Consider the following 24,146-nt stretch of genomic DNA (forward strand, 5'->3'; position numbering starts at 1 on the left):
GGACTTAGAGAAAGCTTTTGACAATGTTAACTGGAATACTCTCTTTCAAATTCTGAAGGTGGCAAGGGTAAAATACAGGGAGCGAAAGGCTATTTACAATTTGTACAGAAACCAGATGGCAGTTATAAGAGTCGAGGGGCATGAAAGGGAAGCAGTGGATGGGAAGGGAGTGAGACAGGGTTGTAGCCTCTCCCCGATGTCATTCAATCTGTATATTGAGCAAGCAGTAAAGGAAACAAAAGAAAAATTCGGAGTAGGTATTAAAATTCATGGAGAAGAAGTAAAAACTTTGAGGTTCGCCGATGACATTGTAATTCTGTCAGAGACAGCAAAGGACTTGGAAGAGCAGTTGAACGGAATGGACAGTGTCTTGAAAGGAGGATATAAGATGAACATCAACAAAAGCAAAATGAGGATAATGGAATGTAGTCAAATTAAATCGGGTGATGCTGAGGGAATTAGATTAGGAAATGAGACAGGATATAAAATGTAGACTGGCAATGGCAAGGAAAGCGTTTCTGAAGAAGAGAAATTTGTTATCATCGCGTATTGGTTTAAGTGTCAGGAAGTCGTTTCTGAAAGTATTTGTATGGAGTGTAGCCATGTATGGAAGTGAAACATGGACGATAACCAGTTTGGACAAGAAGAGAATAGAAGCTTTCGAAATGTGGTGCTACAGAAGAATGCTGAAGATAAGGTGGGTAGATCACATAACTAATGAGGAGGTATTGAATAGGATTGGGGAGAAGAGAAGTTTGTGGCACAGCTTGACTAGAAGAAGGGATCGGTTGGTAGGACGTGTTCTGAGGCATCAAGGGATCACCAGTTTAGTATTGGAGGGCAGCGTGGAGGGTAAAAATCATAGAGGGAGACCAAGAGATGAATACACTAAGCAGATTCAGAAGGATGTAGGTTGCGGTAGGTACTGGGAGATGAAGGAGCTTGCACAGGATGGAGTAGCATGGAGAGCTGCATCAAACCAGTCTCAGGACTGAAGACGACAACAACAACAATCCATCCAGTGTCTCACCGTGAGAATAGCTCTGTGTTGATCATGACATTATATTTACAGAATACGTGAAATTAAAATAGTCTCATTAATTAACAGTGCTCTGCTGGTTGACACTGTATGGCACATTGTTAGAAATGATTCGTAAAACTGATTGAACATCAGTTGAAACCTGCAGTTACCTTGTAGTTTTAATGTTTCATTCAGTGTTCCCCGATGTAGAGTTGTTATAAGATTACCTGACTTCTTAATGTTTCTGTAGCCATCATTCTGTAGACTCCTCAGTGCGTAAAACATAAGCTGATATTGTTCACTCACTATTTCACTAGTGGACAAACATTGTCATCCATGTTACACCTGGAATAACATTAAACCTCAACTTCTACTTCCAACCCCTATCTTGGACAGTAGGATGAATATTTGGATTACATCAAGGGAGACAAAAGCAGATTGTACTCAACATTTACAAAACTTACTACAGTTCATCTGATATTGTTGAAGTTGTTTGAGCTTCTACATCGTTTCAAACAGCTAGGTGAAAACTCAACAACATGTACATCTGCATTTTTATTCTGCAAATCCTTGTGAAGTGTGTGGCAAGAGGTTCCCTTTGTACAACATATTAGGGTTCCTACCCAGAAATGCTCTAAGTGTAACCCTGTCCTTGCACTTAAATGTGCTATAGTGGGATAGTTTGAGTCTTACCTTAGGGTGTCTCCTAGTTCAGATTTTTCAGCATTTCCAATGCTATCTTAAGAGTCAAAAAAACCTATGACCATTCATTCTGCCCTTCATTGTGTATGTTCATTATACCCTGTTAGTCCGATTTTGTATAGATCATACACACTTCAAAAATCCAGGGTGGAATGTAACAATATTATATAACGGACATGCTGAGTCGCAGATAGGCACAACAAAAAGACTGTCACAAATAAGCTTTCGGCTAGCAAGGCCGTCGTCAAAAATACACACACACACACACACACACACACACACACACACACACACACACACACACAGTGTGATTGTTTTGTCATCTCCTTTTCAGGCTGACTGACTTCTTCCAGTATGCTACCAATAAACCGAAGTTTTGTCACGTGCTCTACTAATGATTGAGACATTTCATATTGACGCCAATTGTTACAGCTAGGTATTTGACTGATTCAAATTATGAATCATTGTCAGACTAGTCATAGAATACTAAATTTTTGTGTTTTGTGAAGTGCACAGTTCCACTTTCTGAACTTAAAGTAAGTTGCAAAACTTTGAATTTCTGTCAGGTGTAGTTTCTTGAGACAGTACTTCACAATAAATAAATGCATATCTTCCACCCAAGACAACATTAAAGAATAATCAAATAGAATGCACAGATTTCAGCTCAAAGGCTGAGACTAACTGTATTGAACAGAACACAACAATATCAAGCTGTAGGCTACCTTCAGCTTTTGCTCATATTGAAATGTGCAATAATGTTGAGGTTGGCTGCAGCAGTTGCGTCCCAAATATTTAGAATTTCAATGTAACACTCTTATTAGTTTCACATTCCTGTAGCACTCATGTATATATGTTTATTAAAATGATGTTGGCGTCCTTCAACATAAAGGCTTTGATTTTTGTTTCAAATCAGCAAAAAATTTCTTTTACTACTTTCAATGTGGAAAAAACATTTAATGAAACAGATTCAGAATTGCATTGTTAGCCCAAAACAGAAGGCTTGTTTTCTTAGTGCTCCACAGTTTTTCCTATTTTCATTCAGATAAACTGATGCTACTGTGTTCATCTTTGGCATGTTAATGCAGAAGGTGTCGCAAATTCAGTTAAGTAATGTTCCACATTTATTTTATGTTTATAAGCAAACTTTGTTCTTCATTTGTGTGAGATTGTGTATGCCACATAGTTTCTTTCCCATTATCTTCATTGGTTACGTCAAGGCTTGTTCATTTTTCAGCATTTCAGAATTCCAAGCAAAAGTCATGCTGTTCATCAGCTGTAAACTATATTTGTGCTTCTCTAAGACATTTTGAAATTCTGGCATTAGTATCGCAGATCTGCCAACTTTTACAGTTTATCCGTAAAATTTACAGAAGTCACAGCATTTTACAGTTTTACATATGGACAGTGTCATTATACAACATAGCAGACAAAAATTTGAAACGTTAACATTCGATAATCGCCCCACTTCTGTACAGCCGATTGTTAGTGTGGGTCGAAGGCAGGTCTACTATAGTCGATAACTCATTCTTTGATATGATTTGTACTTTTAACCATGTAATGTTCGCGTTGTCACGGGAATTGAATTTAAAGCTGGGATAGCAGTTCTTCCTTGTGAATTTTGTGTGTCGACTGGCTCTGCTCCACAAACTCTTTGTTCGCACCATTTGCTTGTTGTGATATAATCCATATTTGTTGACCACGTGCAGACTAATTTCATTCATTCTGTGTGTGTGTGTGTGTGTGTGTGTGTGTGTGTTTTTTTCATTTAATGGTTTAAGACTGTATGCTTTGACATGTTTCAATGAATTGTTTGACTGCCTTGATTGTTTGCTTTTATTTTATGTGACATTCTGTGATCCAGGTTTCTTTCAGTGTCTCAGTACATATTGTGACGTATTCCAATTGTAGAATTCATGAATAAATCTAAGAATGAAATTCTGTCAATTTTCGCTGCATACTAAAATCAAGAAAGGCAGAAAAATTTGCCTTTTGTACAGTATGTGGACGTGATATTAATATTACACATGGTGGAAGAAATGATATAAGAAATCATGCTGAGTGTGGTAAACAAGTAAGTTATGTTAAATCAAAGGGAGATAACAAGAAATCAACATCTTTTTTGCCAAGTCTGGAAATTATGTCAGTAATGTAATTAGAGCAGAGTGTTTGTCTACTTCCTTTTTGGTGGAACACAATGTGCCCTTAGCTGTGGCTGATCATGCTGGTGCTTTATTTAAGATTATGTTTACAACATCAGAAGCTGCAAAGAAATATAGCTGTGGTCGCACAAAAATGACTTACACTGTAAATAAAATGGCAAAAAATGCATCATCTGAAGTTTTACGTGCCTTCAGAACAGGTCATTTTCCATGGCAATGGGTGGAAACAATGACATGAATGCCAAATTGTATCCTGTTGTTGTTACATTCTATGATATTCTGCAGGAAAAAGTGATGTTATCACAACTGAGTTTTCATAACGTAAAAATTGAAAACTGTGTGGCATTCTGCTCCAACATTGCTCCTGTTGTGATAGGACACAAAAATGGGGTTTCAGCAGTTCTGAAGGCAGTTCAACCAGTTATTGCCATTGTAGGTTGCATTTGCTACCTTATTAATTAAGCAGCTGAAAACTTGAACAGGGCCTTCTGCACTTTCCATCATGTGACTATTCCTGTATGTGACAAATTGAATGTTGCCCTTCAGAATTCTTCCCCACAAGTTCACTTTTTATTAGGACTTCTAATGAATTTGCCAAAACAGTTGGTCACCAAGTTTGTTAAGCCCAAAATTGTCAAAAGCTCATCATTGTTCGAAGTCGAGTACAACTTGATTCAAAAGCAGGGAAGTAATGATGAGTTAGTGATTGGCATTCATACTTCAAACATAGTGAATGATCTCCAGAATACAGATAAATTCTGTTTCTTTTCATCAGTGAGGAACTGTTTGTACTGCCTGTGACTACATAGTCTACAAGTTTCCACTCAAGGGTGAAGTATTAAAAGTGTGCTCACGTTGCTAGGTTAGACAAAATTGAAGATGCACAGTTTTCTCCCATTCCTTTTTTCTTGGGAAAATTTCATGTCATGTTATACAAGGAAGAGAGTGAAACTACAGATGAGGTGGTGAATTAGCTTCAGAGGCAATTCACTGCTCTTAGGTAGAGGACATGCTGCAAGTGATTCCAGTTGGCCACAAATATCAGGAATTTGTGGAGCTAATGGACTACTTAAGTATAACCGAATTTCTAGAGTAATGCTCTCTGTTCTCACCATATCCCACAGCAATACAGAATGTGGACGTGTGTTCAGCCTTGCAAAGAAAATAGAACAGAGTTCAGATAATCTATGTCCAGTGAATGTGTGGAGCCTTATTTCTATTTTGAAGACCAGGGGTTCTGCTCTCTGTTATGAAAAAACATTTTCTCAAGACTTTTTACAGGAAGCTAAAAAGCCACAACTGGGACTTTAAAGTTGAACTATCATGCGATTCACTGTGTGAATTATATTATTTCTTGCCTGTAATGTTAAACAAGTTTTTTTGTGTAAAGCACTTTTCAATTACTGCATATGTGCTTAATTTATCAAGGAAGTCATGTTATGTATGCTCCAAACTAATATTCACCATGCCTTCTGCTGTTTAACATGGATTTCTTTTTTACTGTTATGTTCATATACAAGTCATTGGCGTATGATGTAAGTAGATGTAATTTCATTGACGTATCCTGTTTAAAGCATGTATTGTTATACTTTGTAGCCCAGAATATTGTTATTTTCATCGAGCCAGGGGAATGTCGAAAATCATTAATTTTTTTGGTCGCACATGAGTTTTACCGATAGCCCATTTCAAAAGTTGGTGTGTATGGTATTAGTTACTAATTTCAGTTGGTATTTATGTGGTGAAGAGTATATATATTTGATACTCTGGGGAAGCTTAAGAGTTTTGTAAAATATTTGATAGTAAATAAATGGTTGAGACTTTCAACTGTGTATGCTGCAAACTGGTAACAATATCATTGAAGGAAATAATTCCCCCTTTTTGCTGTGTTGGAACTTCTGTAATTAGTGAACCATTTCCATCTGTTCCGCTTTTTTATCTGTTTGTTTTAAGTCAGTGGTTTAAATTTTATGATTGTGGTGTAAACTTAGTTCTTACGAAGTCAACTCTGCAGCTTAATATTGGCATTTCACACATATTATATACAGGGTGGTCCATTCGGGCCAAATATCTCACAAAATTAGCATCAAACGAAAAAATAAGAACAACAAATCTGTTCAAGCGTAATGGGGGGAAAACAGATGGCGTTATGGATGGCCCACTAGATGATGCTGCCACAGGTCAAATTGATAGAAACTGCATTTTTTTTTAATAGGTACCCCCATTTTTATTACATATTCATAAAGTACATAAATAAATATGAATGTTTGATTTGAAACATTTGTTTCACTTTGTGATGAATGGCGCTATAATATCCGAACACTTATAATATGCCTCACCCATTTAGATGAACAGTTGGTAATAATGTCGTTTTTTTAAATTAAAATAAAAAGTAGTTATGTTTGGACTTTATTTCTGTTGTTCCAATGTGATACATTTACTTTTGTGACTTTATCATAAATTATGGGAACGCATGCTGTTTTTCTGCATGAGCAACCGTAATAACATCATTAATGTAATAAATGCTCAAAATGATGTCCTTCAGCTTCAATGCATTTGGTAATATGCGTAACGAAATTCGTCTCAACAGCGAGTAGATCGCCTTCAGTAATTGTCACACATGCTTTGACAATACGCTGACGCATGTTTTCAGGCATTGTCAGTGGATCATGATAACAAATATCATTCAATTTTCCCCAAAGAAAGAAGTCTGAAGATGTAAGGTCCAGTGAACGTGTAGGCTGTGGTATTGTGATTCTACAACCAGTCCACCTGTCATTAAATATTCTATTTAATACTGCTTCAACTGCATGTGTGCTGTGTGCTGGACATCCATCATGTTGAAATTACATCTGCATTATGTCATGAAGTTAAACATCTTGTAGTAGAATCGGTAAAACATTAGTTAAGAAATAGACATACATTGCAACATTTAGATTGCCATCGATAAAATAAGGGCCAATTAGATGTCCTCCCATAATTCCACACCATGCATTAACCTGCCAGAATTGCTGATGTTCCATTTGTTGCACCCGTTGTGGATTTTCCATTGCCCAGTAGTGCTTGTTATGCCAGTTTACGTTACGTCTTTTTGTGAATAACGCTTCTTCACTAAATAGAACTCTTATTTATTTTGTGCCCAGTGGCAAAAATTTACACGACATTCCAAATCATTTCCATGCAATTCCTGGTGTATAGAAATATGGTTAGGGTTAAACGTATGATGATGTAGAATTCTCAAAACCGACTTTTTTGAAAATTCCAATTCTCACTCAATTTGTCTGCTACTGATGGGCGGATTAGCCTCAACTGCAGCTAAAACACTTATTTGGGCATCTTTATTTGTTACAGTTCTTGGTTGTGTCTTCTTCTTTGGCTGAACACTTCCAGTTTCTTTAAATACATTAACTATCTGATGAAAGGTCGGGACACATGGATGCCGTCTGTCAGGATAATGAACAACATACATAGCACAGGCTTGTTGAGCATTTTGATCACAATAGCCATAAACAAACACCATATCTACCTATTCTGCAACTGTTAAACTTTCCGTTTTATCAAGATTATGTCTTCCGTTTAATTATTATGACTGGAGAAGTGTATTATCATATCTAATTTAAGTAATGAATTGCACACAATGCTATCGGTTGCATTGGTATATTTGTCAGAATATTGCAGTGCCATCCATAACAAAGCGAAACAAATGTTCCAAATCAAATATTCATAAAATAGAAAGAAACATTCCACATGGGAAAAATATATTAAAAACAAAGATTCCATGACTTACCAAACGGGAAAGTGCTGGTAGATAGGCACAATAAAAAACACACACACACAAAATTTCAAGCTTTCGCAACTCATGGTTGCTTCGTCAGGAAAGAGGGAAGGAGAGGGAAAGATGAAAGGATGTGGGTTTTAAGGGAGAGGCTAAGGAGTCATTCCAATCCCGGGAGCGGAAAGACTTACCTTAGGGGGAAAAAAGGACAGATATACACTCGCGCGTGCGCCCACACACACACACACACACACACATATATATATATATATATATATATATATATATATATATATATATATATATATACAAGTAGACATATTTAAAGGCAAATCCAACTAAGCTTTTCTCGCCTGACATCCTGTGAAAGCTATAGGAGGTTATCAAGTGGCTGCAATATTTCTTGACTTTTAAGTCCATACCTCACCACTTACGTAAGTATGAACATAGTGGGTGTCAAATGAATTTGTAACAGGATTGAGGATTCTTGGTAGGAAGGGCATGGATGGAGAGTCATTGACAGAAGTAGAAGTAAATTCAGATGTGTTGGAATCTTGCTTTTCATGTTAAAGTTAGTTACCCAAGAGATGAGACTAATAGTAACGTCACACCTTTGGCAGACAATGCAATTATCTATAAGACAGCCCCTTTTGAAAAAATTGCATAAATTTTCATTCAGGCTGTGCTTTATAAGCTTACAAAATTGTACAAAAACTGACAACTTGTATTAAATGTTGAACTGTAACATTGTGGACTTAGCAGTATAAAAGCCTAGTCTCTTGTTGTTAGAATATCATTAGGGTCACAATTGGAATAGTCAGTCCATACAAATACCTTGGTATAACAATTTGTAGGCACTTAAAATGGAATGACCACATAGGCTTGGATGTCAGTAAAGTAGGTGGCAGACTCCTGTTCATTGTTAGTACACTAGGAAAATGCAGTATGTCAACAAACAAGATAGCTTAAAAAATGCTTGCATGACACATCCTAGAATAATGCTCAAGTTTGAGAGGCACCCACTAAATCAGGGGACATTGAACTTACACAGAAAAGGGTAGCATGAATGAATGGTCACAGGTCTGTTTGACTTGGGGGAGAGCATCAATGAAATGCTGAAAAATCTAAACTGGTAAATGCTTGCAAATAGGCACACGCAATCGTATGAAATACTTATTTAGAAATTTTCAGAATTGGCGTTAAGTGAGGAGTCCAAGACCAAGAATATACATCTGACTACCTCCCTACTGGCTTGCAGAGTATGTATATCCATGAAGATATAGAACCTCACGAACAGTGCTTGATAGTCTGAAGATAATTGTGGGAATGTGAGATAATGTTATCTTGAGTACTGATATCTGATGTTTGCTTAATAATTTTGTTTTAATAAACAAAATTTTGGAAAGACAGCCACCAACCTATAGATGTTTGATGATGCTATTAGTGGTTGTTGGAGAGGATGGGGGTAGGGGGGGGGGGGGGGAGAAAGGCAAAAGCAGTTGATGAAATTTGCCCCCACCCCCTCTCCCATTATTATCTGTCTGCCCCCTCCCCTCCTATCATATACAGGTCTAATATGTATTTATGTTGTTTCCAACCGAACCCATTATGTTGTTGGATTGTTTGAAAGATATGTACCACATATACAAGCCAATTTAACAAGTTTATATTTTGTGTGACATAAAACAGTCCTCTTCACCCTACAAACTTGTTTTTAGGTTATCCAGTATCTGTCTCTGGAATGATAACTGTGCCAGTCACTGGATCAATGTATCAAACTGTGGTGGCAAATCTACAACACCTCCATCCACAAGGGGAGCCAGGTAGTTTGCAGGTGAGTAAGAATTAAATTACATTCTTCAGCATTACTTAACATTCAGCTATGTAGTAGCAGTATGTGGATAGTGTTCTTGAGTATTATTTGTAGGCATCTGGTGAAAGATATTGGTAATTTGAAAGTGTTTAGGGTAGTATTATTATACTCTCCATACCTATAAAAAAAATGTATATAGTGGTCTTCAGCATTCTCCCTGTCACAATTACATGTGTGTTAAACATGACATTTGGAGTCTTATACAAGCTCTTACTTTGTTGAGTGGTTATGTCAAATACTGTACTGTCACCCAGGTATTCAATAATTAGGTAGGAGTGACTGAGTTACACAGAAGTAGTAAGTCCTCTCTAATCCCAAACTCTTCATGTACTGGAAGCTAAAAATATAGGTTAGCTCCAATGTGTAAATAACCAATCAAATATCAGTTTCCGTTAATGAAGCCGTTATGTAGAAAAGAAATTGTTCTCTGAACTAAAACTCCAGAAGTTCAGAAGACTACGGCATTTAGTAGGAAAGACAAAATTTTCTTTCTGAGAGATGGCACATTTGTCAGTAAAAATCATAGAGGGAAACAGATGAATACAGTAAGCAGATTCAGTACTTACTCAGAGATGAAAAGGCTTGCACAGGCACAGGCTATAGTAGTAGTGTCTCCTGACCAAAGACCACAACAAGAACAGTTGTTCTTCCTCTGCTCTAACATTGGCATCTAAATTTCTTTGCAAAGTTTCTGCAGTCATTTAATGCTATTGAAGTCATAGCTTAAAATTGTTTTTATATGTTCTCATAACATTTAAAAATTCATTTACTTCTTCCTTTACTTACAGCCAAACTAATTAATAAAAAAAGTTCCTACTCCATGTTGAGATATGAAATAAAATATAGAATTTCGTGGTATAGGCAAAACTTATGTATCTGGCTTGGTTATCAGAAAATTAGATTTATCTACATTTCCTAATAATGCCCTCATCATTAATTGTACAATTTTAACATATTAACTTGTTTCTGTAGCTTTGAACACACAAAAGGTTTAAGAACATTTACTAGAAATACATTTGGGTTAATACTGCATTGAAATATGATGGTAGTAATGTTTGCTAAATTACATTGCATCAATCATTGTTTGTGATTATGTTTTTGCGAATTACAAAAGAGCCAGATAACGTTGTTCACTCCTACCAATGTCAGCAGTACATTTCAGTACATAGAACATTATTACATAGTTACTATTTCCATAATATTTCCCTGAGGTGATTTGCGTTCATGTTAAACTGTTTTGTATTATTGTATTTTGATATTGTTACTATCTATGGTTACATGTGTTTGCTTGTAAATTCAGTATGTATATACATACATCAGTATCTGGACATCAGTATTTAGGAAATTAATATTCTGTACGTGACTTCGGATACAGTTGAAATCAGCTCCTGAAAGATTTGCATACTATGAAGATTGGGCAAAACCTTTAAGAGCAGATAGATGGAACAGCTGATTCACAAAATGAACTTATTTGTTTTGAAAAATTGATTAATACAACAAATATTTTTTACATGCAAAAAATATATCCCTTAACAGAATTAAAAATTTCAAAAGATACAATGTTATATAGAAAATATTGTTAAACAACATGTAGGAAACTGTAGAATGACATATGTTAAAGATCAGAATACCTTTTCATCAAAATATTACATAACATCGGAAAAATGTCTGGTTAATCATCTAATACAATTTAGAAAGATATACAGTGAAATACAGTGTCACTGGATTGGTTCCCTTTTTGTAAAGAAATACTGGGAACAGTGTTTGCTCATAGGTTTTCCTACCCTCCCCCCAAGGTTATTTAGGAAGCAAGGGTTTTATGCGCAGGGGTTAACTCAAGATTTGTCTCTTAAGTTTATTCACAGTGTTTCCACATTTTGGAAGATTTGAAAAATCAGTTTATGATTAATCCGATCACAGACTCAGAGAATCACTGCTTTTGTTTAAATTCTAAAAATATTTACATAGAAATATTAAAGTATTTTCCACCATCAGTACTGTTTTTAGTTAGTGTGTTTCCTTGTAAGCAAATACACACACATTTAAACAAAATGAAGAGACTTAAATTTAATAGTTTGCACTTTATGAAGCTAAATGCAGTCTTTTCTCTCTCAAACATAACTAGTGTTGATTCATATTTTTCATGTAAAACAGTAGTGTATCAGATTTACAACTGAAATCTTACTCCACATCAGTCCTCAACAAAATCCATCAGATGAGGCTTTGTTTCTCACAAAAACAGGTAGAACGTCAATAGCATTGGCAGAGAGATTTCTCAGGACAAATAATGGTAGTGTCAGTTTGTTTTCAAGTGTATCTTTAGCTGTGTATCTTTAGCTGTGTAGTCATTCTAATAATGTTAAGTGTCTTCCCAAAATCTTATCCATTTACAAGTGTAGTATAAGTAAATGTTGTAAAATTGGGCACGATAACAGCTTCACTTCCAAAGTCACTTCTTACTCTCACTTCATCTCATTGCATACTAACACAGAAAGCATAAGTTTCAGCATTTCATCCTATCCAGCACAGTTCTCTCTTCATTCACCATAACCAACGTGTACAGAGTTGTAAAAGAACTATCATCAAATGTGTCATTGAGTTTCTCAGTAATATCAGATCTCTACATCCTCTGAATATCATCAAAATCCTCAAAGTTCATAAAAGTGTATTAAAATTTGTGAATGTAAGATTATTAACTGTGCATCAAAGTATTCATTTTCAATCACAAGATTATTCATCAGTAGCAATGAAGCATCTCTTATTCTCTCACTCATAATACATCAGTAACTTAAAGTGTGAAAGTTTGTATCAGGCTCTCACAAAATATCTTAAGTATTTTTTAAATAATTCTCAATAGTGTCATAGTGCTGTAGTAAAGATCATAGACAATCATAAGTGTCAAAGCATGTTATTTTTGCCAAAAGTATAAATGTATTCTCTCTAAGCAATCTCTTCTCTTTGTCAGCAATGTTGTTGTAAGATTAGCAATAAGTTATGTGGTGGTCAACGTATTAAGGCACAAAATTCTTAAAAGGTATGTTTTCCTTCACCATCAACAGGTGTTCAAAATAACTTGCCAGACACAGGGAGAAGTATATTCAATAAATTTCTTCAACAATCTTACAGTCAAAGTTTGTGTGTTGCCTGGTGTCAAAAGTTATTGTAAAACTAACCTTACATCTTGTCATAATAACAGAATGATAGAAGTAAGTCCTAAATCAAGTGGAAATATTTTCCCATAACTTACATCCGAGAATATATGTAACTAAATATAGCTAAAGTGCAGTACTGGTTTCTGAGTGATGCGACATCTGGAATGTGTAAATGAGGCTCATAGACATACAGTAAATAACTGATAAACAAGTTGCATTAAAGTGTTTATGAAGTTTCAAGTCAGGTAAAATATAGTAAAGGTGTTTGTGCAAATTTGTGACGTCATTGTAGCTGTGTAAGAAAATGCCAAATGGTTAGGGCCTTGTGTATGCCACACACACGAAGCATAGAGTATGCATCCTGCTGCGGTAGACTGAAATTCTTCTTAAAAATTTCTTCTATTGTTGGAACACAAATAATAAAGTAAAAACAAAGTGGATATCAGTGTTCATATCAAGTAGTAAATTTGTAACATTTCTGAGCCCAAACGGTTTTCTTGATTTGGGATAGATGAGCTGGTATACATTAGAGTGAGGATTTCCCACAACCTCAAATGGGCCAATGTATATGTCAAAGAAGTTTTTGATATCACTGTTTATGAAGTTAGATCTTGCATAATTTTTTTTGTAAGTCCAAGTCACTAACATTGAATTGAGTTTATTTTACCCTACCATCATGTCTTTGTTTTCTTTTGTTGCAATGTTGCTTCTTAGTTACCCCGACAACATGCACCCTCTCTTCTGCTGAGATCTGGTTGCCCAGTTGAAATTGTGTTGTTCTTTGTTCAAATATGCAGGTTGTTTATCATACATTATTTCATAGGGTGTGAATCATATGGTGGTATGTTGCAGACTGTTTACAGCATCTAAAAAGTTTTCAGTATTTTCTAACCAGTTGGAATGGTCCCTTCTACAATAGGTCCTGCACAGTCTACTTATTTCCCACATGTATAATTCTTTTGGATTACAGGATGGAGAGTTGACTGAGGTTTAATGTCGTTTTCACTTGTAAACTCCTTCCAGGTTTTGGATGTGATCTGGCTTCCATTATCTGAAAGCAACGTTTTTGGTGTAGTGTATGAAAGTAGTCTTCGGTTAGTTTTTGAATTTTTTTCTTGCTGGTTGCTTTCTTTGGAAGGTACATTTTAATGAACTTAGAGAATAGGTCTGCCATTACAAAAATGTAGCAATACCATCCTTCTGCTCTGTGTAATTACCCTATAAGTCAGTACCCATGAGGTCTATTTGCTTGTTAGGTATTAAACTCTGTAAATGGCCCCTATTGGTGTGATTATCAACTTTGACACTTAGGCACCTGTCACAGGGTGTAAGGCACTTTGTTACCCTGCAGACAGTGTTATGAAAGTACACACACTGCCATATTTTTTTGAGTACACTTAAGGAACCCACAGTGACCAAAACTGGTATAAGTGTAAAGTATTCAGAGGTCTGTGTATTCTTCAGGCCAGCAAACCCTCCACCAATCACTGTCAGGGCTGTGCCTGTAAAAAAGAATCTTTTTGAAAACCTGACAGTATTGTTGTACCTCTTCATGGCCCTTTTTTACCAGATAACTTCTTACCAGTTTCCAATTGTCGTCATGGTTCTGATTTCATCGAGTTGATTGTAAATTATTCTAATATCCCTGTCCTCTTTCACTCCTTTATTTACATCGTGGTGAAGTTTTTTCTCTTGATTTCCATTTGCAGTGTCATTTACATTTCCGACTGGTAACCTGGATATGGCATCAGCCACAATGTTGTCCCTCCCCTTAATGTATTCTACAGAAAAGTTGAATTACCGGAAAAACATAGTCCATTGAGTCTGTCTAGTGTGGTAGTGTTTGCATTCTTGAATATAGCTGAAGGCTTTATGATCTTATGTGCCTGTACTTGGTGACCCAATTAGTAGTTCCTAAATTTTTGGAATCTCCATTTATAGCCAGAAGTTGTTCTTCTCAAATGGATTATTTTTCTCCTCTCTCTCTCTCTCTCTCTCTCTCTCTCTCTCTCTCTCTCTCTGTGTGTGTGTGTGTGTGTGTGTGTGTGTGTGTGTGTGTGCGTGCGTGCGTGCGTGCGTGCGTGTGTGCGTGCGAGCGCGCGTGTGTGTGTGTGTTCCCCCCTCCCCCCTACAAGTGAAGGCAACTGAATCATGCATTTTAACCTCATGGCTTTTTTTTTATTATTATTATTTTATTTAATAAATGAACCACCCATCCAAAATCATTGCTGTCAGTTGAAAGGCAAAAAGGGATGGATAAGTCAAGTCTGTGTAATCTCATAGTTAACTGTGCTTTGATATCATCAAATGCAGATTGGCATCCATTGACCCATTCCCAGACACTATTCTTTGTAAGAAATTTATTGAGACATGGTGCATTTAATGCTTGTTTTTTCATGTATTTGTGAAAGAACCCTAGTAAACCGAAAAATGACTGAACTTGTTACTTAGTCCTAGGAGGAAGGAAATCAGCAACTGCTTACACTTTCTTTCTCAGAGAGAATCCTACCTTTAGTGATCCTATGTCCCAGAAACTTACAGTGTTTGAGAGCAAATTTACATTTGGATGGCTTCAATGTCTTTCCTCCCCATCTCATTTTGTCGTCAATTTCCGTCAAAGTTCCCTTGTATTTTTCCCAAGTTTTGGTTGAGAGTAAAATTTCATCCACGTGTATAGTCAGTTTTTTTAGTCATTATTTTCTCAGTATACAATCCAACCCCCTTATAAACTCTTCCACTGACAAATATTTTCCAAAAGGCACCTCACAGTAGTCATTGAAGGGGAAGGCATTATATTTTAAGACACTATATTTTCTGGATTCATCTTCCAATTCTGTCTGATGTCTAGATATCAAGTCAAGGCAAGTCATGTATTTTACTTTGTTGAACTTGTTAAGTAATTTGTCTATACTTTCAGGATGGTCAGTCTCAAATTCTAAAAAATTTTTCAGATGTCTTGAGTCAAGAACTAATCTAATGCCCCCATCAGTCTTAGATACTAAAACCAGCAGGTTATTGTACTGTCTGCTATTACATTTTATTATTATTATTATTATTATTATTATTATTTTAAAGTTCTCTACCGCCTCTTCTCTTTTGCAAATGGGAATACGATAGGGCTTTATAAAGACCAGGTTATGGAGTTTTAATCCCAAGGTGCATTTATAATTGTTCACCCTTCCAGTTCTTTCCCTGAGAATACCACAGTATTCCCATACAAATGCATCAAGTTCTATCTTCTCTTCTATACTTAATTCTTCAGGGTTTCTACGACCCGGGACAACCGGGAGATCTGGGAAAAACCCGGGAATTTTTTCATCCAGGAGAAAACCGGGAAAAACCCAAGAATTTTTTAGAATTCCAGGAATCTATTATCGTTTTAGTTTTCAATTAAATTTTTGTGATTTTGACTGGTAAGAATCAATACTCCAACAAAGGATATTACTGTATCCCGCTTCTGCAGAATAATACTGCAGCAGCAAAACATGAACGAGAGGAAAAATGAACAAAAATAAAACTTAAGTCTCAAAGGAAATGCACCATACACAACAGCAAAACATAGTGCTCATACAAGCGTCTGCCAACAGCAAAGTGTGTCAAATGCTTCAGGAAGTCTATGCATTGCTTCCTAACAACAAATTGTCTCTGATGAGCGTGACGTCACAGCTGTTTACATTAGATTCGTTTGAGCAGTTGCGGGCGGGTTCTTGTGCATGCGCAGTTGAGTCGCGTATGAGTAATACCTTCTCCCGCTTCTAGATACGGATGTGTGGCTGGGCGCCACTACCTAATATTGCCCCGGTTCGGAAATGTCGTAGATCCGGGGCTGATGCACAGAGCAGTCTGAGCTTTAGTGGGGAGGTGGGTAGTCTCCACGTGACCCGTGTTTACGTTTAGTGATTTTGCTGTTTCCTCTTCATTTATTGCTCTCACATTAAATGAAAACGAAACTGATTTCTGTGGCCGGGAGCTATCAAATGAATTAAAATACGTTCGCATGTTTACGGAAGGCTAAAATTTTCTCCACCTTTCTGACAGTCAAGCATTAATCGCCTTGGAGAATAATGAAGTTATTTTTGTCGGTTTGCTAAAGAGATGTGACTTTTAGTAGTCTTTAGCGATGAGGCAGCCAATTTATTTGAAACGAAGTGTTTAATTTCACACTGTTGGTTAGTTTCAACTGTTCACTGCATTTCAAGTGCACGTTTTCCATTTACTAGCTCGCATGGCCTTATGCCATAATAAAGAACCAAACATGAGACAATACAGTAGTGGTACTCGAGAAAATTTACATCCGAATCTGGACATACGAACGTGCGCTTTAAGCCGAATTATGCATTTTAGTATGGTTCACGAAATTCTGATACTCTTGAAGTATCCTCTGATGTCTTATTTCTTTTGTGACATAATGCAAAATCTTTTAATGTTTTATACGTACAAACATACGAGCTTCCTCCGTCATCGTAGCTGCGCAAGAACAGGGGAGCCTGTTATCTGGCGCTCTCTGACAACTGCTGAAACGAATCAGTTTCTAACACGTCACAGGAAAATATTGCAAATGGTGGTTTGAAAAGCGTTACTTTTTTAAAGTAAATTTCCTTTTACATAAGATGAACTGTGTGTGAGAATGTACAATGAATTTCTTAAATCACAGAGCATTTGACTCTCAATTAAAAATCAACTCTTTGAGGACGACCATCTAGAAGAATTTCGAGCCCAGATGATCAGAAATTTACGTCGTTATTAAAAATTTTACTGGCACATTTGTGTGATACACCTCAAAGTGTAACATGCGCAAAAAAGATCAACATTATATGTGGAAGCTTAGCTTCTCTTGCAGCTTATTAAGCTTCGAGACCACTATTATATGTGAAAGCTTTGTTTTTCTTGTAGCAACACTATGTATATTAATTTAAACCATTAACTTTTCCTATTTGTATTTTCGCACTACTTATTAGTGATCTTGCTATTGGCTGACTACATCACGTGTTCTATGCTGTCTTCAGCTGGCGAGATCACGTGACACGAGCTATGACTGGCTTACAGAAGCGTGTCGCAATCTCGATTTCAATGCTTTGGAAAGTAACATGCGGTGTTTGGTGGAATTCGAAGTTATACCTTCATAACACGAAACTATGCAGCGTACATGTTGCTGCACATCAGAGATCTTTCCAAAACGTTGTTTTTTCCCCCCTTAGTTTCGTTTTCTTAAGTTCCGGGAAATTCTACGTCGCCATATAAAACCATAAACATTCAAAGTACTGATAAGTTTTACAGTGCCAAGGAAAAGTATACTATCACTTAACACGGGAAAAGTGTATTTCACCCTGTTCTTTAGCCTAACCTGGAACACAAACTTCTTCCAGCCCCCGGATCTGGTTACAGGTACCATTACATAACATTGACATTTCTGTTTCCCCTGAAATTCCAATCTTTGGGTCAGTAAATATAATCCTTTTATCATCTATTTAAATTGATCCTTGGCTTTTGCTATTCAGTCTGTGCATAATATTATAACAACAAAAATAATCAATTATTGATAATATAATATGATATAAATGGATAGATAAGAAATCTACTCACAAAGTGGCAGCAGGGGTACACATTATGTAGGCACAGATGGGGAAGTATATGATAATCCCATTATTCCAGTTCATATTACAGTATAATCCTGCTTCTACATTCCCGGAATTAACGTTTTCCCGCCCATTTACGACATTTTTTATTGGCCCTGTCAAATTTCCTATGCCCTATATTTAAAATTTTCCGGCAATTTATGCATTGAGAAAAAATGTTTGTGGAGAAAAATGTTTGTGGAGAAAAAATGACACTGGCATGATGTTGGCTGTCTAGTAGTGTTTACAAATATTACATTGTTAAGTTTCTTGACACCAGGGCACTCTACTCAGCAGATTTGAACTGGTAAACATGTAAAAGTTCGGACAATTCGCTCCATATCTCCCGTCTCTGCCAAGGTCTACTTGGCATGGTAGCTGATTGGAGTATTAGATTAATTCGAATGAAGATATCAACTATTTCCAAACTGTCTCTGCTGTGCAAATGCAGTTTTGTGATTGCTGTGATCATCGTGACACCTTTGTCGAACCATATTGAGCTTGTTTCGGCATATGGCCACTTGGAGCACTAGTTAAAACCGTCATTCACTTTAAAACCGTCATTTACTTTGAGATGATCAAATGTTTGTAGTGGAAACACAGTGCCAGTTATATATTTTATTCATGCTGAACAAAACTTGTTTCGAGAATTTATTCTTGTTGTCAAGTGCGGTATTTACGTATGTACATTTTGTGATGTTACGAAAACAAACAATGTGAGTGATAGTTTTTGTGTTTGTTTGTTTGTTTGTTTGTGCATAACTGATGAGGCACGATAACTGATAATCTCAAAAAGATGACTACAGTGCAAGAGACACAGAACCACACATATTCGAACACCACACAAAATACTTATGTACATATTTGCACTTGACAATGAGAAAAAGTTCTCAAAATGCATAGTGCTAAGCATGAAAAAATACATAACTAGTGCTGTATTTCATTGTTTAAATAATGAATACCAGCTGCAGGCTTTCAAAAACATCAGTTATGACACATGGAATCGGGTCAAACATTGCTACTTCCCTGACAGTAATCAGTTCCAGCCATATCAGTGGTTTTTATTAAATAATAAACAAGTCCCTGACAAGTCTTTTGATGTGTGTGTGTTATATATATATATATATATATATATATATATATATATATATATTTTGTGTGTATGTTTGTGTTTGTTTGTGTGTCTATCGACCTGCCAGCGCTTTTGTTCGGTAAGTCACCTCATCTTTGTTTTTATATATATATATATATATATATATAAAAATGAGGTGACTTACCGAACAAAAGCGTTGGCAGGTCGATAGACACACAAACATACACACAAAATTCAAGCTTTCGCAACAAACTGTTGCCTCATCAGGAGAGGGGAAGACGAAAGGAAGTGGGTTTTAAGGGAGAGGGTAAGGAGTCATTCCAATCCCGGGAGCGGAAAGACTTACCTTAGGGGGAAAAAAGGACAGGTATACACTCGTACACACGCACATATCCATCCACACATACAGACACAAGCAGACATATGTGTGTGTGGATGGATATGTGCGTGTGTACGAGTGTATACCTGTCCTTTTTTCCCCCCTAAGGTAAGTCTTTCCGCTCCCGGGATTGGAATGACTCCTTACCCTCTCCCTTAAAACCCACTTCCTTTCGTCTTCCCCTCTCCTTCCCTCTTTCCTGATGAGGCAACAGTTTGTTGCGAAAGCTTGAATTTTGTGTGTATGTTTGTGTTTGTTTGTGTGTCTATCGACCTGCCAACGCTTTTGTTCGGTAAGTCACCTCATTTTTATATATAAATATTTTCCACGTGGAATGTTTCCTTCCATTATATATATATATATATATATATATAAAAAAACAAAGATGATGTGACTTACCAAATGAAAGTGCTGGCAGGTCGACAGACACACAAACATACACACAAAATTCAAGCTTTTGCAACAAACTGTTGCCTCATCAGGAAAGAAGGAAGGAGAGGGAGAGCTTGAATTTTGTGTGTATGTTTGTGTGTCTGTCGACCTGCCAGCACTTTCATTTGGTAAGTCACATCATCTTTGTTTTTAGATATATTTTTCCTACGTGGAATGTTTCCCTCTATTATAACCATACATATATATATATATATATATATATATACTCTTTGTAATGATGTATAACAGAAGGTTATATTATGTTTCTTTCATTAAATACACATTTTTAAAGTTGTGGTATTCTTTTTGAATCACCCTGTATATATATATACAGGGTGATTCAAAAAGAATACCACAACTTTAAAAATGTGTATTTAATGAAAGAAACATAATATAACCTTCTGTTATACATCATTACAAAGAGTATTTAAAAAGGTTTTTTTTTTCTTTTTTTTTTCACTCAAAAACAAGTTCAGAGATGTTCAATATGGCCCCCTCCAGACACTCGAACAATATCAACCCGATACTCCAACTCGTTCCACACTCTCTGTAGCATATCAGGCGTAACAGTTTGGATAGCTGCTGTTATTTCTCGTTTCAAATCATCAATGGTGGCTGGGAGAGGTGGCCGAAACACCATATCCTTAACATACCCCCATAAGAAAAAATCGCAGGGGGTAAGATCAGGGCTTCTTGGAGGCCAGTGATGAAGTGCTCTGTCACGGGCTGCCTGGCGGCCGATCCATCGCCTCGGGTAGTTGACGTTCAGGTTTCATAACTAACCTTTTTCGTAGGACTCTCCATACAGCTGATTGTGGAATTTGCAGCTCTCTGCTAGCTCTGCGAGTCGATTTTCCTGGGCTGCGAACAAATGCTTGCTGGATGCGTGCTACATTTTCATCACTCGTTCTCGGCCGTCCAGAACTTTTCCCTTTGCACAAACACCCTTTCTCTGTAAACTGTTTATACCAACGTTTAATACACCACCTATCAGGAGGTTTAACACCATACTTCGTTCGAAATGCACGCTGAACAACTGTCATCGATTCACTTCTGCCGTACTCAATAGCACAAAAAGCTTTCTGTTGAGCGGTCGCCATCTTAGCATCAACTGACGCTGACGCCTAGTCAACAGCGCCTCAAGCGAACAAATGTACAACTAAATGAAACTTTGTAGCTCCCTTAATTCGCCGACAGATAGTGCTTAGCTCTGCCTTTTGTCGTTGCAGAGTTATAAATTTCTAAAGTTGTGGTATTCTTTTTGAATCACCCTGTTATAATAGAGGGTTTGGTGTGAAGCACGTCCGTCCACATCAAACCCACCAACAGGAACAGTACCTCCATTATGACAGCTGTCACCCATTCCACATCAAACGGTCCCTTCCCCACAGCCTAGGTCTTCGTGGCAAACGAATCTGCTCCAGTCCAGAATCCCTGAACCATTACACTAACAACCTGAAAACAGCTTTCGCATCCCGCAACTACCCTCCCGACCTGGTACAGAAGCAAATAACCAGAGCCACTTCATCATCTCCTCAAACCCAGAACCTCCCACAGAAGAACCCCAAAAGTGCCCCACTTGTGACAGGATACTTTCCGGGACTGGATCAGACTCTGAATGTGGCTCTCCAGCAGGAATACGACTTCCTCAAATCCTGCCCTGAAATGAGATCCATCCTTGATGAAATCCTCCCCACTCCACCAAGAGTGTCTTTCCGCCATCCACCTAACCTTCGTAACCTCTTAGTTCATCCCTATGAAATCCCCAAACCACCTTCCCTACCCTCTGGCTCCTACCCTTGTAGCCGCCCCCGGTGTAAAACCTGTCCCAAGCACCCTCCCACCACCACCTACTCCAGTCCTGTAACCCGGGAGGTGTACACGATCAAAGGCAGAGCCACATGTGAAAGCACCCACGTGATTTACCAACTGACCTGCCTACACTGTGAAGCTTTCTATGTGGGAATGACCAGCAACAAACTGTCCATCCGCATGAATGGACACAGGCAGACAGTGTTTGTTGGTAATGAGGATCACCCTGTGGCTAAACATGCCTTGGTGCACGGCCAGCACATCTTGGCACAGTGTTACACCATCCGGGTTATCTGGATACTTCCCACTAACACCAAACTGTCAGAACTCCGGAGATGGGAACTTGCCCTTCAGTATATCCTCTCTTCTCGTTACCCGCCAGGCCTCAACCTCCGCTAATTTCAAGTTGCCGCCGCTCATACCTCACCTGTCATTCAACATCATCTTTGCCTCTTTACTTCCGCCTCGACTGACATCTCTGCCCAAACTCTTTGCCTTTACAAATGTCTGCTTGTGTCTGTGTATGTGCGGATGGAAGTGTGTGTGTGTGTGTGTGTGTGTGTGTGTGTGTGTGTGTGTGTGTGTGTGTGTGTGTGTGTGTGTGCGTGCGCGTGCATGCGCGTGCGCGAGTGTATACCCGTCCTTTTTTCCCCCTAAGGTAAGTCTTTCCGCTCCCGGGATTGGAATGACTCCTTACCCTCTCCCTTAAAACCCACATCCTTTCGTCTTTCCCTCTCCTTCCCTCTTTCCTGATGAGGCAACAGTTTGTTGCGAAAGCTTGAATTTTGTGTGTATGTTTGTGTGTCTATCAACCTGACGGCGCTTTCGTTTGGTAAGTCACATCATCTTTGTTTTTAGATATATTTTTCCTACGTGGAATGTTGCCCTCTATTATATATATATATATATATATATATATATATATATATATATATATATATATATATATAGTGTTAGGGGGTATCCAGTACGTAACTTTTACAGTTTAAAATGTTATTTCCCACATTTTAAATTTTCCTGGATTTTACACTAAAGTATTTTCAAAAGTGTAAAAGCAGGGTTTCATTGTAGTTGTATAGTGTCCAAGTATGCAGATCAAGTCAAAAGAGAGGAATTGCTTTTTGGACAGATTAGGGAAGCTTACTACAGAGTATTTGATAAATTTGAAAAGCGTAATAATGAAGAAGGGATAGTGGATGTAATTTTCCAGGATTGTAGACCAGAAAGTGAAGCTAATTATAAAATAAATGTTGATCCAATTGCAGTACTGTAGTTAAAATTTTACAGCCTATCGAAAGTAATGTCCCTGTTGAAAAACAAAATGTCTGGTGGCTAGAGCCTCCCGTCGGCTAGACCGGAAGCTTGGTACACGTCTTTTCTAGTTGCCTCCACTATGGCAACTTGCATGTTGATGGGGATGAGATGATGATGATGATGATGATGATGATGATGATGATAACACGACACCCAGTTCCTGAGCAGAGAAAATCTCCAACCCAGCCGGGAATCGAACCCGGGCCTCTTTCCATAGCATTCCGCAGTACTGACCACTCAGCTATCGAGGCAGACATGTCCCTGTTGAAAACAAGAAAGACTTCTTATACAGGAGGGAAAATATAGGTAACATTGAAATTCAAGGGAGCTCATATATTCATATCCAGTTGCATAACTTGAAAGGAAACTGCCCGAGAGATACTGGGAGTGCAATTTATGGAATCTCTAGAAAATTGAGAGATAAAATATGAACATCAGTTTCACTGAATTCCCTGAACAGGAGTTAAGCCAAAGGATGCGACAGGGAGAAACAGTAAACTAATTATAAAACCGGTTCTTCTGTGCTTTAAAATTAATGAGTGTTCACACAAGGGTGCCTAGTGGTGGATGATCTGAATGAATATCTAATATTAGGCATATAATATAAACAGATAGGTTCACCAGGCTATCAGAATGTTAGATATGTTTACATTTCCTAATAATGCCCTAACCATGAGTTGTACAATTTTAATATGTTCATTTGTTTCTACAGCTTTGAACACATGAAGAGTGTAAGAACATTTAATAGAAATACATTTGGGTTAATATTACACTGAAATATGACAGTAGTAATGTTGGCTAAATTACATTGCACTCATTGTT

The 24,146-nt window shown here is 37.3% G+C and overlaps 1 protein-coding gene across 6 annotated transcripts in view; it reads left to right on the forward strand.

The window, feature by feature from the left end:
• LOC126483998 (DNA-binding protein Ewg) overlaps positions 1-24,146 on the forward strand; it is a 125,372-nt gene that overhangs the window by 88,658 nt on the left and 12,568 nt on the right. For all 6 annotated transcript variants that reach the window (XM_050107303.1, XM_050107308.1, XM_050107309.1 and 3 more), the window contains one exon: positions 9,373-9,488. In XM_050107303.1, the coding sequence (XP_049963260.1) occupies positions 9,373-9,488 (116 nt within the window). The remainder of the gene's footprint in view (positions 1-9,372; positions 9,489-24,146) is intronic.

This window comes from Schistocerca serialis, chromosome 6, assembly GCF_023864345.2.
Source record: "Schistocerca serialis cubense isolate TAMUIC-IGC-003099 chromosome 6, iqSchSeri2.2, whole genome shotgun sequence".
NCBI classification, from domain to species: domain Eukaryota; kingdom Metazoa; phylum Arthropoda; class Insecta; order Orthoptera; family Acrididae; genus Schistocerca; species Schistocerca serialis.